We start from the raw sequence: 17,327 nt of genomic DNA, 5'->3' as shown, positions 1-17,327 counted from the left end.
TATCAGGGCAAAACAGATCTGGGAGTGTTTCAGGCAGGCGCAGTCAAAAAGGCCATCTCGCAGCACACTGCGGAAACCCCTTCCCCCAGTCAACTGAAGGAAATCAGACCTCATTCCTCAGAAGTAATTTGGCAGCAAATCCCAGTGGTATCACCATGGAATGAGGTCTCATGGTTCAATGGAGGACAAAGTATTGCTCTTACTTCTTCTTACAGGGCAAAAGTTGCTGATCCAACGGCATGTCACTTACCCTGTTACGGAGGTCATCATTGACTTAAACAGGTCCATGTGATAATATCCCCGCAAACATATCGCCATATTGAGGCATGGACCCTGCGAGGGACACCCCTGCATTATTTTTCAATGTGCGGGGCACACCCCCGCAACTCCCGCTCCCACAAATTATCCCCCCCCCCCCAAAATATTGCCTATGGCGTTCCCGATGACCATGTATACAGCAATATTTTTGGTGGGGATAATATTACCTGATACCGACTTAAACTACATACTTCAGCAGACAGACCAACAAAAACCTTCACCAACCTACCACATAAACTGGCTGAATAAGTACAAAGATAGCTCAGCGGGTTGAGCGCTCGCTGCTGCGATCTAAGCATGATCTGCAGGTCCGAATCCCGGCAAGGCCAACTCAGCCTTTCATCCTTCCGAGGTCGATAAATGAGTACCAATTTCGGTTGGATGATATTGTATGTAAATATGTTCTCTGATTAAGGCGCTATATAAATAACACATCATTATAACTATCATTAATGGCCACAATTGAATGCAGAGACCCCAAAGAGTTACGTTTTGTATAGGAGGGTGAGTAATTTAGTTAGTGTGCTCTTCCTATCTGCTAGTACATTTTTCTACTATTTGGTTAACTCTGTGAGGACCAGTAACTGCACGGCTGCATAGAGACTGATATCCACCAACCAGTCAATAAATGTTTAGGTATATGTTGTGTGTTCTATGTTAGCCTGTGTGCTTGGTCCTGTGTTTTTCGTTAGGAGTGTCTACTAAATAAGTTAGTATACGTTTTTGAGCTGTTCACAGTATTTTAAGTCTAGTCAACTCCTCAATAAGTATTCATATAAATGTTCCAGACATCAATGTTAATACAGTAGTGCCAACAAACTCTGTTAGGAGGCATGTGCATACGTTTTGCCCTTGCCCTGGCTTTTTCAAGGCACAAGTATAATAAATCATACCATTCAAATCAGAAGCATATGGGAAACAAAATGACAAAAAAACCTCAACAGAATAACATACCTTGCAAATGTCAACATAAGATCAACCAGAATTAACTAGATAGGGTGGATGGACTGGGCCTTTTGTCTCTCTTAAGTTGGAATACAAGAGGATTTAAACAACTACTTAATAGTGATGAAAGTATCTTTGGTAAATGCGATATAGTCCTCCTTCAAGAGACTTGGCTAACGACTCCCCCAATCTGGGACAATCATGAAGTGCATCTAAATTCTGCCTTTAAGCCTGCATTGGGTAGACCGACTTCTGGTTTGTTAACTGCTGTAAAAGTGGGGAAGGGATTGTCATCCAAATTTTGGGCTGCACCAAATAAGTACATGTTGCTTGTTAAAGTCTTCTGCCTAAAGGATGAGTATGCAATTTTAAACGTATACTGGAATCCAATTGCATTATCTGACGATGTATTCTTTAGAGATCTGAATGCCATTCTGGACTTAAAAGCAGAAGACCAAAATGTTAAATTGCTGGTACTAGCTGGAGACCTAAATTTAAACTGCATGGCAAAAGTAGATCGTCACCACAAAGAGTGACACTTGAGATGGAATTCTTTGGCCAAGGCTAGAGGCCTTTATGTGCTTAATGGTGCTTTCGCCTCCGATATTCCGCCAGTAGCGACATGGCACAAGGGGGAGAGCACATCGATAATAGATTATATCTATGTTAATTATGTATTGCGGTCTCCCATGAAGAATTTTTATGTCACCAAATCTGAAATGAGTGACCATAACCTCATCAATGCTGAGTGGGGAATCGCTTGTGATCAATGAGGTCGACCATATTGAATCTGAACAAGGTCGCTTGGTGGTGAATGTTGGTGACAATATCACTTGCATAAACAAGCCAATTTAGTCAGAACTAGAAAATTGCAGCATCGTTCTGAACTAAAACATCTTACACAGTGCCCCCCCCATTCTCAAAACTGAGACAGCGAAACGCATTAAAACCAGTTACAGAAACTGGATTAAGGGGTATAGAGCGAACTTATACCAACAAAATGGTGCAAGTATGCTTAAAATCTTAGCGAATAAAAACATTTCGAAAATGTAGGCTGTGATAAATCACTCAACAATAGCACCCCAAATAGCATTGCAGTCAACGTCAGTGAATACGCATGCATGGGTAACACATTTCACACAGCTATACGCACCGGTCAAAGACAACAAGACCCTTGAGCAACTAAACATACCAATTGCCTTTCATCTAGTATTCAAACAATCTGACATACTAGAGCTCATTAAGACATCTAGCAATTCAAAAGCAGTTGGGCCCGATGGCTTATCCAATTATGCCCTGAAAGCACATCTTGAAATCTGGTCTTCCATATTATACAAGATTTTCTCAGCAGTGAATGTGACACAGACTCTACCTAGGACATGGACCCAAGCCACCACGGTCCCCATCTACAAAAAATGAGATAGGCAATCCCCAGCAAGTTATAGGCCTATATCCCTTTTAGATGCACTGGGTAAGATTTTCTGTAGGATAATCCTTAGAGAGCTACAAAATTGGGTCACAGTGAAAAAACTAACTGATCCTTTACAATCTGGCTTCGTGTGAGGCCTGGGCACCATTCCTAACATTTTGTCTTTAACGATGATCCAATCACAGTACGCCGAAAGGAGCCTGCTGTTATACCTGGGCTTCATAGACTTCAGTGGCTTTTGATTCTGTGGATAGGGTCTTGCTATATAGCAAGCTAAAACATCATGAGTGCCCTGGTTCTTTAATGTCTCTGATAATGTTATTCCATATGAATACAAGTATGCGAGTTCGCATCACGTTGGATGGGAAATTATCCCCGACAATCCTCACACAAAGAGGCCTGAAACAGGGCTGTGCTTTAGCCTTGTTTCTCTTTAACTTTTTCATCCTAGACATGGGTGCTGAGTTTATGAACTGCAATGCAGATCCCCCTAGATTAGGAAACCAAAAGATTCCTTATCTTCTATATGCGGACGATCTGGTCCTCCTTTCACAAACTCCACAGGGAATTCAACGTATGTTGCAGAAACTGGGCTCCTATGTACAATTGAATAACTTAGACATCAACACAATGAAAACCCAGATTGTCATCTCTAGTAATGCACATAGCATTAGAAAATGCAAGTATACATGGCATTTGCAACACTTCAAACTACTTATAGTTCCCCAATATAAATATATTGGGGTAACAATTCAAAATGTTAAAACCTTGCGACAGGATACTCTGGAACTTAAAAACAAATTTCAGAATCCAATGTCGCAAATGAAATTGCTAATTCGCAAGTTTGGGAAATTTTCATTGAAGTAAATTGTTGTGTTTTACAAAATGAAGGTTATGCCCATCATGTTGTATGGTGGAGAGGGAACTTCACCAAAGAAGCAGGCATTTTGGGATTTGCTTGAGTCTACTTATTGGAAGCAAATTTTACAGCTACCTAGTAGCACCCCGATACCGTTGCTACGTTATGAATTCGGTCTACTATCCATGTATTCCCAGGTGACATGGAAACAGTGTGCATTACTTCATAAATGTTTGCTGGGGTTGGAAAGCGCAAACATCTTAGAGGTAATAGCCCACAATGTATTTAGATCTAAAAATAGGTTTCCAGTCACCTGGCGTAACCATGTATTGAACAATCTAGCTGATGCAGATGTCACAATCGAGTTATTACTGACTAATCCTGATCGGGCAAAGATGAAGATCTACCAGCTCGACTGGGCAAATAATGCAACCAACTGTACGCAATACAAAGACTTTAGCACTCCCTTATTTGGCACCAAAAGATATGGTGTCATGGCCGCCTATCTGGTGAAATGTCCCTCTCCCAAAATACTTGATAAATATCTAAGGTTTCGAAATCTATGGAAAACACGAGATATTTTGTGCAGAAGAAAAATGTTGGCAACTGAAAAAAACTATTGTCGATATTGCCTAAATTTAAAGCAAAGTGAAACTCTACAGCATTTAGTGGTGGAGTGCAATGCTTTAATAATGCCTCGAGAGAAATGTTTCAATAGGGTGATTACCATGCACAGTCAGATGGGGAGTGACCAAATATGGCAATTTCTAGTTTCAAATCCTCGTCCAGCTGTACAGATAGCTATAGTCCAAAACTTACAAATGATCTTACATGCCTGTAAAGAATGTTAACTTTGCGGTTGGATTTCTTTTATGTTTGTTGTGCAATGGTTTTATGTATTTGTTACTGAGGTGTTTTTTCAGTTAAGTATTCTTTCTTCAGTTTTTAGGATCTATGCAGCCACATTGTAATTTTGTACAAATATGTTTGGCATGTTCTTATTGCCTTCTGGGTTTCTCAGGGTCCAGGGTCCTTCGAGATTGCGCATGTTGTGGACCTTAGTTCTGTATCTTTCTGTTTTGGATCCTGATTGAATCTTAAATTCTGTGGTTATGGTTAGCTCCTGTGCGTCTGGTTCCTGCTGCGCGATAGCCTCTCTATTATAGAGAGTACAGAAGATACAGAACTAAGGTCCACAACATGAGCAACCTCGAAGGACCCTGGACCCCGAGAAACCCAGAAGGCAATAAGAACATGCCAAACGAATAACTTCCAACCGGTACAATCTTACTTTACCCTAAGAACCACAAGACACTCGTCCACTCGGCATCATAGACTATAATAACAAGAAGAAAAATGTTTTTCTAATATGAATGCAGTTTAGACAAAACGGACAATATGTTAAAAGACTAATGTTGGAAAATAACATAAAATTATTGAATGATTTATTATACTTGTGCCTTGAAAAAGCCTGAGCAAGGGCAAAACGTATGCACGTGCTTCCCAACAGTTTGTTGGCACTACTGTATTAACATTGATGTCTGGAACATTTATATGAATGTTTATTGAGGAGTTGAATAAACTGAAAATACTGTGAACAGCTAAAAAACGTATACTAACGTATTTAGTAGTCGAACCTAACAAAAACACTGAACCAAGCGCACAGGCTGGCATAGACCACACAACATGTACCCCAAAGAGTTACCTTCTTCTCCAGCCTAGGGAATGATAGAATGATATTGGAGGCATGACGACTATATTATGCCCAAGATCTTCAAGATTTCCTGAAAAAGTCATTCAAAGTGTCTAGGATTTCAAGTGCCCTGTACCTCTTTCTTAGCAGTAGCTGGCATGACTTCCATTGATGTCAGGACATCACACACTCTTTGAAGAAGGTGCTGACAGCATCTCCCTTGGTGCCTGGAATCGTTTGTAGGTGTCCAGGGGCTAGACGGGTGATCCTTCAAATGATTGCAGTGGGCCTTCAGTCTCTTAGACTAAACACCCTATCAAGCTTCTAGAGACACCCCTTGTAGGATCCCCACACCATGTCATGGGTCCTTGTTAGTGGTCTGATGTATGCCAACCTTCTTCTGTCTGATCTCTCCACTCACATCTAGTCTATGGGATTGACATTATGCTTATCTGTGACCTTCCTTCCCTCCTCATCCCACTATCCCTCTCTTTCCAGTTCTGCGTTAAATAGCAATCTATTCTCCTCCTCCATTTCTTCCCTTACTTTTTCTTTAATCTTCTCCTACTCTTCTGTATGCTTCACTCCTCCTGCATCTCTCCCAGCAAATGATTCATTTCCCTCCTTCAGACTGTTCTTCCCCTCCTTCTATAACCTCCTCACTCTAGTGAAGGTTTGTCTGCCTCCGACAAACTCCTCCTCTCCCACTCCTTTGTAGGCCTATCTTCTCCCTTCTCTCTCCTGATGGTCTCCTACTTCCCTCCAAGCTTCTCAGTTCCTCTTCAATCACCTTTTCTCCCACTTCTCTGTTGACGTCCTTCTCCTAAATGGCTCCCTTCCACCTCCTTAATCACCATCTCACCTGCCCTCTCTTGATTGTCTCCTCTTTCTCTCCAAACTGCTCCTCTCCCCTTAATCACCTCCTCACCTTCATTGAAGCACTTGTGCATTGGCGCGTTATAAATGCCATATCATATCATGTCAATTTTCTACTTGCAGCTTTGCCTTGCCTCCCTAACTTCCCTCACCTTTAATTCTGTCTCCCTCACAATATTGTTCTTGCCTCTGACCTTTGATGCACATGTGTGTAAGGCACAGTATGGTTAACTGATATATCCTTAACAGCTAATGGTCCCTGCGAGCAATTGTTGGAGACTGGTGCTCCCTTTGCAGGACTAAATGGTGCCACCTGTGTTTGATGTCCACTAAGGCCCTGCATAGGTCCACTTGTCAAAGCAAGTGTATAGAGTCCTAAACTGTTCTCTGATTTGCAGCAAAAAAAGTGATGCAAGCTCTGCGCTGCACAGACAGACCTCTGATACAAGCAGGCTCCCAAACAGGCAAACATGAGTTGTTATGGTCTCCTTGGAGCTGTGTGAACCATGGCTCTGCTTCTGCCAGCTGAGCACTATGGGTGTCCATAAATGCAGGTCTACAGTCCAGGGAAGTTGCTGCAGTCCATTTATGTTGGTGAGCATTTGTTCTCTGTTTGTTCCATTCCAAAACTGTATAGGCCACCACCTTCCGCTGTATGCTTTTCCCAAAATCTGTTAGTAAAAAGGAAGCCGCAATCTGCCATGAATAACCACAGGGTCCACTTCCCCATGCAGATGGGGTCGTTGAACGTCAAGGGAGGGGTCTTAGTTGAAGGTTCAGTACTTGGTGGGACAGGGTCAGGGCATTCTGGTTACCCTGTTTTCTTTCTGAGAAAAGATTAGGCCACTGTCCAGTCATTTACCCAGGGTTAGATAGCGGTTCTATTTATGTTTGTACTGTAGTTGCTTATGGATGCCTTTTAAGAGCGGCAATATTCTGGGAACCCCTTTGGTTCTTCCACAGTACACCTATCCGGCACATACAAAAGGTGTCAGGATCGAAGCATGAATGTACACTACGAAGGCTGGTAAGCAGGTGGTGCTACCATGCGATCAGGATTCCTACAGTCCTATCACCCAGGCTAAGACATGGGACTTTGTCACATGCTATATTATGCCTTACTGTCTCCAAGTGTACCCCTGCTACAGAGTCAAAAGTGGAACCTTGTTTGCAAAAGATAGCCGTGTCTTTGCTTTACCTTTTTTAAACAAGTAATCTATGCCTTTTGACATATTTCTTAGTAATACCTCCTTCTGATAGGGTTGGAAGTCCTCAAAAACTGTCTTATCCACTACTAATAGCAAAACAAAAGAGTTGATGGCTGGAAGGTTTAGAATAAATCTTGTCCTCTGGCCTTGCTCTGGGCAACCCTCCAGACCATCGTTCTTCGCCTGCCAAGCCATTACAAAAGGGGAAAAACCATATGCAAATCAGGCTTGGTCCCACCCCCAAAGGGGTAGTCCAGCCCGAACTGCTAGGTCACATCCCTTTTGCACGAGACCACAAGCATCCCCAGACATGTTTCAGCCTTGTTGGGCGTCATCAGTGAGGAGTAGCTTGGGTCTCTAGGCCCAGCAGGCAAGGGGCCCACGTCTGGGCATACCCTTCCCACTTGGGGTGACAATAGCAAAACAAAAGAGTTGATGGCTGGAAGGTTTTATCCACTACTAAGCATTGCTGTAATTGTCTATATTCAATAATCCTATGGCATTGAGGTGATTGGATTATTCCCTTCCTCTCAGTTATTGCCAGTCTACTTTCGTTCTGGACTCAATCTGCCTAGCAGCCTTTGGCCATCTCCAGGTAAATTAACCACCCCTTCTTGATGCTGCTGCAACACTGAGGTGCTACAGGGGATGTACACTGATTTCTGATCTTGAGTAATTCAGAAGATCCAGGACCCAGTGCAGATCTCTTCCCTTGGCTATAGTGGTTTGTGGCAAGTTGTGGAAGATGTGCACCGAGCTATCAAGAAAGCAAGTCCACCGCCTCTTCCCAATGCACCATTAGCTCCTCCTTGGTAGAGAAGGCATGTAATTAACCACGAAATCCTGTGGTTGGGCTTGTGGATCCCTCTTTAAATGTTCTTCTTCGTTCACTCCATCAATAAGAATGATGTTAGCAGCGTTCATCTTTAGAATTAAGGTAAACATTACCTTAACCGGGCAGCATTTAAGATGCCCACTTTTGGAAACAGAACATTTTAAAGGAATGGGCTTAATCACATCCAAACACCATAGTAAGTAGATATAAGCCAACCACAGGTACTAACTCAGCTGACGGTTAGTCGTTCTAAGCTTGAAAATACAAGTTAAAGAGCCAAAGGATGAAGAACCAAGGAGCTAGCCTGACACCGAAGATCAGGGCAGAAGAACAGCAAACGAAAATTGAGAAAGGGCAAATTGCTTCAAGTAGCTTTGCTACGTTAAAGTTCTATTAGAATGTGCAAACAGCTGTCGCTGAAAAGGTCATAACATATAGATTTCGGTCAGGCAAATGAAGGCAGGGTTGAGACGCCTGATTATGGATCAATGCTATGCAAGCCCACCTTCATGAATAAAACGTATTTTTTCCCAGAACCCTCTAGGTCAGTTTGCGCCATCAATTCAAAAAAATAATGAGAGCTTTAATTTTTCAGCCCCGTTTTCACGACTTTCTATACCAACTATATTTACTGATGGTTGGTATGGAAAGCAAAGTAAAGTTGGGAAAATTGGACAAAAAGGGAAAGTAAAGAAGAAGGGAGGAAACAAAGATGGTAAAAAGGGAGAATTGTAAAAAAAAAAAAAAAAAAGAAGAAGAGGACGGGGAACGTAGTGAATCCCCTCCTCATGAAGAAAAACAAGCAGTGGCAACGCCAACAGTTTGTGATTTTGTGTAGGCATGGGAAAGGCACTGGCCGGGCATTTCCGTAGTGGTATTAACTGGCCATTGATGGAAGCAGGTGCAACATGGTGCAAGTACCTGGGCATCTAAAACAAGTGCCTGAAAATGCCTAATACTTATAAACAAGCCAAAACGGTTTGCTTTGCTGGTGCTTGATTGTAACAGGACTTCAGCGAAGGACATGCATAGTGCTTATAAATGGAGAGGCTGAAGGCAGAGCTGTTGATAGTTTTATAACACCAATAGCGTGTTTACAGCTCCCATTAAGTCATGAACTCTCGAAAGACAGCTTTGAAAAAACACTACAAGCACTTTGAGTGCAAAGTTTGATGGCAACGCTTGATTAAATCGACCTAAAAGAGTTCCCATGAGAAGGTGTTTTGGGCGGGCAGTGGCAGAAACTGGATGGGAAAGGCAAGACGGGTTAGAATGAGCATGGGCAGTCAATGGGTGGGCAAATAACCAAACACCTGGAAGCTTTGAGTCCATCCTCATAGGCATTTTCTCCCCACCTGGACTCTAATGAATAGTTTAAGCTTATAGGTGGCGCAACCGACACATAATAGCCCAAACTAAACAGCAAAAGCAGTCATAAGAAAAATATTGTTAAGGAGTCGTAAAAAGTGGCAATTTGCATTTCTGACATACAATCACCTGGGATGTTGTCGGAAGTGGGTTTTAGGATGGGAAAAAAACTGTACCTACGATTAAAAAACATTGAAAGTGGGACCAAGACAACTGAAGAGATAAAAACCACAAGGAAGGGGAAAAGTCCTGTCGTGAATTGAATTTTTGTCAGAGACCACCACCAGATTAATATAAAATAGCTAAACGCGCACTTCCTGGGGAAAAAGTCAACTTCTGCAATAATTAAAAGAGGGGCGATTGATCGCCACTCCCAGAAATCGGGAGGGAGGTGGGGGGGGGGGGGGCACAGAGCTCCTTCTGAAAATGTTTAGAAACCTCCAAATATGAAATAGCAGCTGGCGTGCTGCGTTCAAGGAGCCATCTATCTCGATGCTCTGACTACTTGCCATAATTTCATATGGCAAAATAGCTTATTCATGGTCTGCTAGTGCACTAGGACAAAAAGGTATTTTAATAAGGATGCCGACTGAGGGACTTTCATAACTCGACAGGTCCAAACCTTATATTGGAAATGGCCACAATATAAAAGCATCAGGTCCAAACGTCGTTCTAAAACTGTTTGCAATAGTCATTAATAATAGTTATTTTAGGGTACGGGTAAGCGATAGGGTTAGTGTTAATGTTACAGGTTAGAGAACAGGGAATTATTATGATAATACATACAATTGTATTGAATATCTCAAATGAAAAGCTGAGCAGTATACGTACACCTTTTTGCATGATTTCCTGACATGAAGCTCACAACTTTGCCACTAGATGGCAGTACAGTTTAATAGATAGATGCCAACACGTTCGAAAGATGACACTGTAATAACAATAGTAACATTTAAGGCTGTTGAAAATCATCTTGATGCTAATTGTATTTTAAAAATAATTACAACTTAAATATCTAAGAATTATTTTGTAACAATAATTCTGTGATCAGGAGTTACTAACCAGAAAGGAACATGGAATATGGGAGAACAAAGGGGATGTTGAGACTAGTAAGAAGGGTATGTGGGTACGCCCCAAAAGCCCCCAAAAAACATAAATGTAATGGATAAAAGAAGTGACAGTAAATAGTTAAATGACAAATTGCAGAATCAACATTTGGGGCATATTAATATATAAGCTCTACATACATTATGCACAAGGATCTTCTGAAGTCAGCATTCGACATTTGGATATGGAACCGCTGGGCGGTATTAGATTTCAGTAAGCAACATAAAAAATGAAGTCCCCCGGACACACGTCTGATCACCATCATAGTAAATTGATAATAACCAAGACGTTTGAGAACAAGCGAGATTTTCTAGATGTCTTTCCCTTTTAGTTTTGGCTGTTTGGGAGTGCTTCAAATAACTACCGGTGGTAATCACTGCAGAGACATCTCGCCAATCGTTGAATGTTCCATGCAAGTCTCCTCTGCTCCTCCTGCCTGTAACCGAGAGTGCTTTTCCTCTGTGTACAGTGCTCTCTTACTTACCAGGTAGCCTCCTGCTTTCCAAGTCTCATACATAGGTGCATGCAGTGCTTAAAGTGGGCCGGGGCCGGGCCCCGGCAGTCTCCAAAAAGTGGGACTGAGCCGGTGCCCTGCCGGGGGCCCCGTCCAACCGCAACATTGGCGGAATGCATTATCCCATCGCGGCCGCAGCCGCGACGGGAGATGCGCCTGCCATGAAGTCAGGCGAGCCGACAGAAGTGGCAGCCAGCCACAGCGACGCTGTGACTGGCTGCCACTTCTGTCAGTCATAGTAACTGCCTTTGGTGACCCCTCGCGCGAGAGGTCACCAGAGGCAGTTACTGTCCCTATGTTTCCCCAGGTCGCCGAGGCGTCTTTAACCCTCACCGAACCTGGGGATTCCTCGACGTTTATAAAAGATGGCTTTGAAAGTACACATTTCAAGCCATCTTTTATAAAGCTTTGTCGACGGACAATTTTGTCCGTAGTCAAAGCTTTATGAAAGATGGCTTGAATTGTGTACTTTCAAAGCCATCTTTTATAAACCCGAAATCTTTAAAAAAAAAAAAAGATGGCCTGAAAACTAGGCAAACCGTAGGGTATGCACCAAATATATATAAACGTTATATATTTGTGTGCGTACCTTACTATGGTTTGTGTACTTTGCAAGCCATCTTTTATAAACGTAGAAATATGTTACATATCTCTATGTTTAGAAAAGATGGCTTGCAAAGTACACAAACCATAGTAAGGTACGCACACAAATATATAACATTTATATATATTTGTGTGTATACCCTACGATTTGCGTACTTTTAGGCCACGCCCCTCCCACAAGCCACGCCCCCAAAAGAAGCTTCCCCCCCCGATTTCTTACCCCACTTAAAGCCCTGGGTGCATGTACACATTCCACTACTGGCCACACACCTACCTAGACACCACTAGATGGAGGACAACCACCTGACCTCTAAACAGCTCAAGACGTGCACAAGCTCCACAACATGGTGAAACAGCAAGGCACAAAGAGCTAAAGAACAAGTAACCACCTAATCCCTCGCCATACACAGTCAGCATGCAGGCAAGATGCCCAGCCCACCTCGCAAACATTCTACACGGTCAGGCCAACCTAGCAGCCCCCCGCCCCCTTTCTCTCACCCAAAAGACATGTGGGCGGCATGACTCACAAATTCATATTTCAATATAAAAATCCTGTTTAATGCCAAATTGAAATCCGACTTAGAACCCTATTCCTATACATCAACCCATGCAAACTGCTGAAGATTTCAAGGTATAAATGGCCTGCCAGCGCGTGAATCCCCCTGCCGACAACAATGGAGCAGGCCGCAATCTCTCAATCCAAGGAAGGACTCTGCAACCAAGGGACTGCCCTTAAGACTAAAGTGCCTTGGTATATATGCCCCCTCCCAAGAACACAGAGTTTCCATAGCGGCACACTGGTAACGGGGACTTTCCACTTGCACTCATCAAGAGCACAGGTTCCCTGTATCCTACTAACGCCCCCACTTCTTTCTCTTAAAGAGCCACGTGCAGCGTGGCCAACGTTATTTGCAAAAGGGCGCTATGCAAGACCACTTTATCTTACCGTACAGGGGTGAGGAGGGTGGCAAAGTAACAATGTGAGGATGGGGAAGTGTGAGAAAGAGGTGTGGTGGAGGGATTGGTTGAAGTGGGCCAGGTCTAAAGGGTATGCTGTTCCCCTGAGTTTCAGAAGAATCAGCCACTTTCCCTTGCCTTTTTTTGCCCTAGTTCCATTTAGGCTAACAGCATGGTTTTGTTTGCAGCCTCCTTCAGGGATTCGAACTTGTGTCTTGCAAGGAATGTGCTTTTGTCATACCTTGTTGAGCAATCTTGCAGACAGGCCTTAGCCTCAGTTTATGTCACTTTCCTGCTTGCGACACATTGTAAAGCCCATTCCTGAGCAGGCACACGACATTACACACAGTGGCCAGGTGTTCCCTGCACTGCAAGGCGAACTTCACAGCTCTGCTGGCTGCATTTAAAGATTGCCAACCAATGGTGCAGTTAATGGGGCTGTCTATGGTCTTTTCCATTTCACTTAAGAGGTAAGAATAGAGGGTGCTTAGGCAGGGGAGGGGTACATAAAGCTGCATGCTGTGGGGAACAATGACTGAAAGCAATGGTGAGCATCAGATGCATTTTCTTTCACTATTTCTTTCGCTTTAGGGGAGGGGGGAGAGTGAAGGAGCTGCAGGACACCAGGCTCTGTATTTGGGAAGAGAGAGCACGTATATAAGGAAGGGTAGGATGCTGTGGGGAGGGGTTGCTGGGGGAGGGTGGGAAGGGAGACATAGTTGCACTACTATTTTGGGAAGGGGAAGGGAGCACACGGAATCTACAAGAGGAGATTGAGATGGAAGGGTAAGAAAGTATTAGTGGTGAGAAGAGGAGAAAGGAGTGCATCTAGACTCTAGAGTAAGGGAGCCTACAGAGAAGTGCAGAGATAGTGGAGATCTGAGGGAAGAGAAGAAAGAAAGAAAAAAAGAAAGAAAGGAAAAAAGAAAGAAAGGAAAAAAGAAAGAAAGAGAAAGAAAGAAAGAGACAATGATAAGGTAAGAGTGGGAGCATGAGCAAGGAGCAGACATGCAGAGGAAACAGGGATGGAAAGGAAATAATGTGGAATAGACAAGGGAAGAAGGGGAAATGAGGCGAAGGGTAGAGAGACAGCAGCCAAGGACTGCATAGAAAGGAAGACATCAGAGGAGGCGAGGCCCCCAGTCACGCAAATACTGTACACGATGTTGCAATTCACATAAATAACCCCTAGCTGCATCCTAGCTGTTGTGCCATACCTGAGACAAAGTCCTTCTCGGTGAAGAAGAGCGCTGCTTGCCGGAAGGCCATCTCCGGGGTGGAGGACATCACTCTTTGCAACCTGGTGCGGCTGCCCGGCCGGACCGGTGGAGACGCCTCCTGCGCCTTCAGCGCCTCACTCAAGACAACAAAGGCGTTGATCCTCCGCAGGGCACAGATGAGGGCTGGACTGGACACCAGCTCGTCGATGCTCTGCTGCCAGGGCCTGTCGCCCACTTCAAAGGGGGTGACCTCTTTGGCTTGACTCCGGCTAAGACTGGGCAGCCACTTCAGGCCTAAAAGCTCAAACCCTGCATCCGAATCCTCTTTCTCTGCCAAAGAAAAGTGTTGGCAATTACTGCACGCATAAAGTACACAATACGCGTGGTGGCAAAGCCAGGATAAAACGTGTGATGGTGACAGTACGTTGAGTTATGTTTTGCAAAGAAACATTTGGAACAAAGAACATTGCATATTTGCAGTGCGGCCCACACAGACAATGTCAAAGTAAGCAATACTCACAATCACCTGACTGTGGGAGAAAAACACCCAGCCAATCCATGTTAGGCAGATCTGACTGGGATAGGATCACATTTAATGTCACCTGGCTTATGTAAAACCCTAAGCTGCAACTGGCATGGCGTGGATGCGTTCAGGAGATAGAGATCTGTGATTCCTGGGGACCGTGGTCCAACACTGCATCACACAATGAAGCAGTAGATTGGATAACGGAGAGAACTGCATAAGGAAAGAACACTAGAAATAGTGAACATCACCATTATGATTCATCAGTATCTGTGGTGGTGGGAGGGCACTGATAATTCAGTCAGGCATTCATTGGCAGTGCGTGCAAAAGAGATGGATGCGAGGTCAGGCTGGTATCACATCTGAGTATCCCAATGCAGCTGTGGGCTCAGCAAAGACAGCAACAATTGTGTACGGTGCATACATGCATAGAGAGAGACATCTTCCACCTCCTTTGCCTCTTCCTCAGTTTCTTCTCCTCCACTCTATTTGGCAATGTCCACGTTCTCCCCTCTTACAGAGTCTGACGTCTCCTCGCTTCTTGCTAAGGCTAATCCGACCTCTGCTCCCCTACATTCTCGCCTCATCTCTTCTTTCTACCCTCTTCTTATACCTTTTCTTATTGCTCTCTAACTCTTTCCTACCTACCGCTACCTTCCTAAAGGTAATCTCATTCTTACCCTTTCTCTCTAACCTTTTAGAGCGTGTCGCCTACACGCAGGTGTCATGTCAATGCTGAAGCACTTCTGCCAGCACACCACCAATCTAGCTTCAAACCACGTCACTTCACTAACGCTGCTTCTGTTTCTAATTCTCTCCTCACCGCTCACTATTCCAAGTTTTCCTCTCTTCTCATACTTTTGGATCTCTCTGGCTCATTCGATACTATTGATCACACTATCCTCCTATCTTCTATTTATTGTCTTGGTTTTCGGGGGATATGTTCTGAAATGGTTTCGCTCCTATCTTTCTGCTTGCTCCTTTCTGCTCTTGGCATAGTCTTTCCTCTTCTACCTTTCCTCTCACTTATGGTATACCTCAAGGCTCTGTAATAGGTCCCTTACTCTTCGCTCTTTTTACTATCCCGCTGGCCTCAATGATCTCGTCTGTTGGAGTCACCCATCATCTTTATGCTGATGACTCCTAGATCTTTCTCTGTGTCTTCCATCACCCCTGAACTCCAATCTACTAATTCGCCATGTCTTCTTGCTATCGAATTGTGGATAGAAGCTCATTATCTTTTTCTAAATCCTTCTAAAACAGTGGCTGTTAAAGTTAGGAATACACACAGGCAGAGGCTCACAATTGTGTAACAGTCCAAACCTTTAGTTATTGTAGCAGGGTCCTTGGCAGCGACGTCCCAGCACACCCATCCAGCTAACCGTGTTCTGTGGAGCCTGGAACCTGTGCCACACTCCAGACCTTAGAGGTTCCAGGCTCTATGTGCCGGGAGCTCACTGTCTTGACACATACAACCTATATTGCACAATAAAGCCATAACTGTGGTGTACTAATGGACACAATAAACACATATAACAAAACATATATCTAAATGAGATCCACTCCCAACGCCTGCCTTCTTTCCACTAAATGATAGTCACATTCCTTCTGTGAATAAAAGCCACTCTCTCCTTGTACCACACTCCTCCACCCTTGACCAGAACTGACACTCCAAATCTTTGACCACCTCAGTTGGCTTGGAAAACCTGGAGTTACCTTTTCGCACATTGACCGGCAACTTCCCTTTGATTACATCACCTGGTCTTACATCAACATTTTTGCAAACATTCTTCTCATCAAATCTTTTTGTTTTATTACCATGCAACATCAATCTCTAGCTCACCCTTTCCACCTCCACCTTCTCACACCTTGACCCGCCCATCTAACTCGGGCATATATGTGTGTTGGGCTTCCAGCCCTGCAACATCTCAAAAGGCGCCACCCCACATGGGGAGCCAATCTTTTTTCGAAATGTCATTTCCATGACTGCTCTAATCCAATCCCCACCAGTGGCAACTGCAATCCTAATGACGTCCATCAAAGTGCGATGACATTTTTCTACACATCCTTTGTCTTGGGGATGATATAGGGCCATTGTCACCTGTACAATAGCATACTTCTCCAAAAATGTCTTGAATTCTTTCAACACTAGCTGGGGACCATTGCCCGACAAGCACTGGCGAGGAAAACCCTCTTGCCAAAACAGCGGTTCTAAAAACCTGATACTACTGCTAGAAGACACCTCTTTCAAAACACACATTTCTGGTCACTTTGATAGCAAGTCCATTACTACCAACAAATACGTATCCTTGGCGACTTTGATATTGAATGGGCCCAACAAATCCAAGGCTATTTCATTCCATGGCACTTTGGGACTATCCCGCACCTTCATGGGTGGCTTGCCCAACCTGAGCCCTTTATCGCCATCCACACACTCTGAACATTCCTTTACCATGGCTTCCACCTCCTTATCTATACCCAGCCCCAGAAATCAGCTCTTTTAAGTGCCTTGGTTCACGCAGAAACCTAAATATCATCTGTGACCCAACTCCATGACTGCATTCCTCATGTCTTCGAGAATTACCAGTCTATGACCTCTGCACACATATGACGCTCTCACACACAATTCATCTCTCACCCTCCTGAACTCCTTGACTCTCTCATCACCACTGTTCTAAGAATCTGTTTGCAATAACTCCAAAACAGCCTGATAAATTCCATTATTGGTACAAGCCACGTCCCAATTCTTTTGTTTGATGCTCTCTTGCACTTGAAAAATCTCAGCTACTTCCTCCTCAACTTCATCAACACCTTCCACTGCCAATGAGTGACCCACTGCAGACCTGCAGAGTGCATCTGCAATTACATTGTTCAT

The 17,327-nt window shown here is 43.9% G+C and overlaps 1 protein-coding gene across 2 annotated transcripts in view; it reads right to left on the bottom strand.

The window, feature by feature from the left end:
- DNAAF8 (dynein axonemal assembly factor 8) overlaps positions 1 to 17,327 on the bottom strand; it is a 1,512,143-nt gene that overhangs the window by 409,640 nt on the left and 1,085,176 nt on the right. For both annotated transcript variants that reach the window (XM_069646874.1, XM_069646873.1), the window contains exon 21: positions 13,927 to 14,259. In XM_069646874.1, coding sequence (XP_069502975.1) covers positions 13,927 to 14,259 — 333 coding nt within the window. The remainder of the gene's footprint in view (positions 1 to 13,926; positions 14,260 to 17,327) is intronic.

Source organism: Ambystoma mexicanum, chromosome 2q, assembly GCF_040938575.1.
Source record: "Ambystoma mexicanum isolate Mex_15411 chromosome 2q, UKY_AmexF1_1, whole genome shotgun sequence".
NCBI lineage: Eukaryota > Metazoa > Chordata > Amphibia > Caudata > Ambystomatidae > Ambystoma > Ambystoma mexicanum.
The sequence above is the reverse complement of the archived record's forward strand: the minus strand, read 5'-3'. Positions and strand labels throughout refer to the sequence as shown.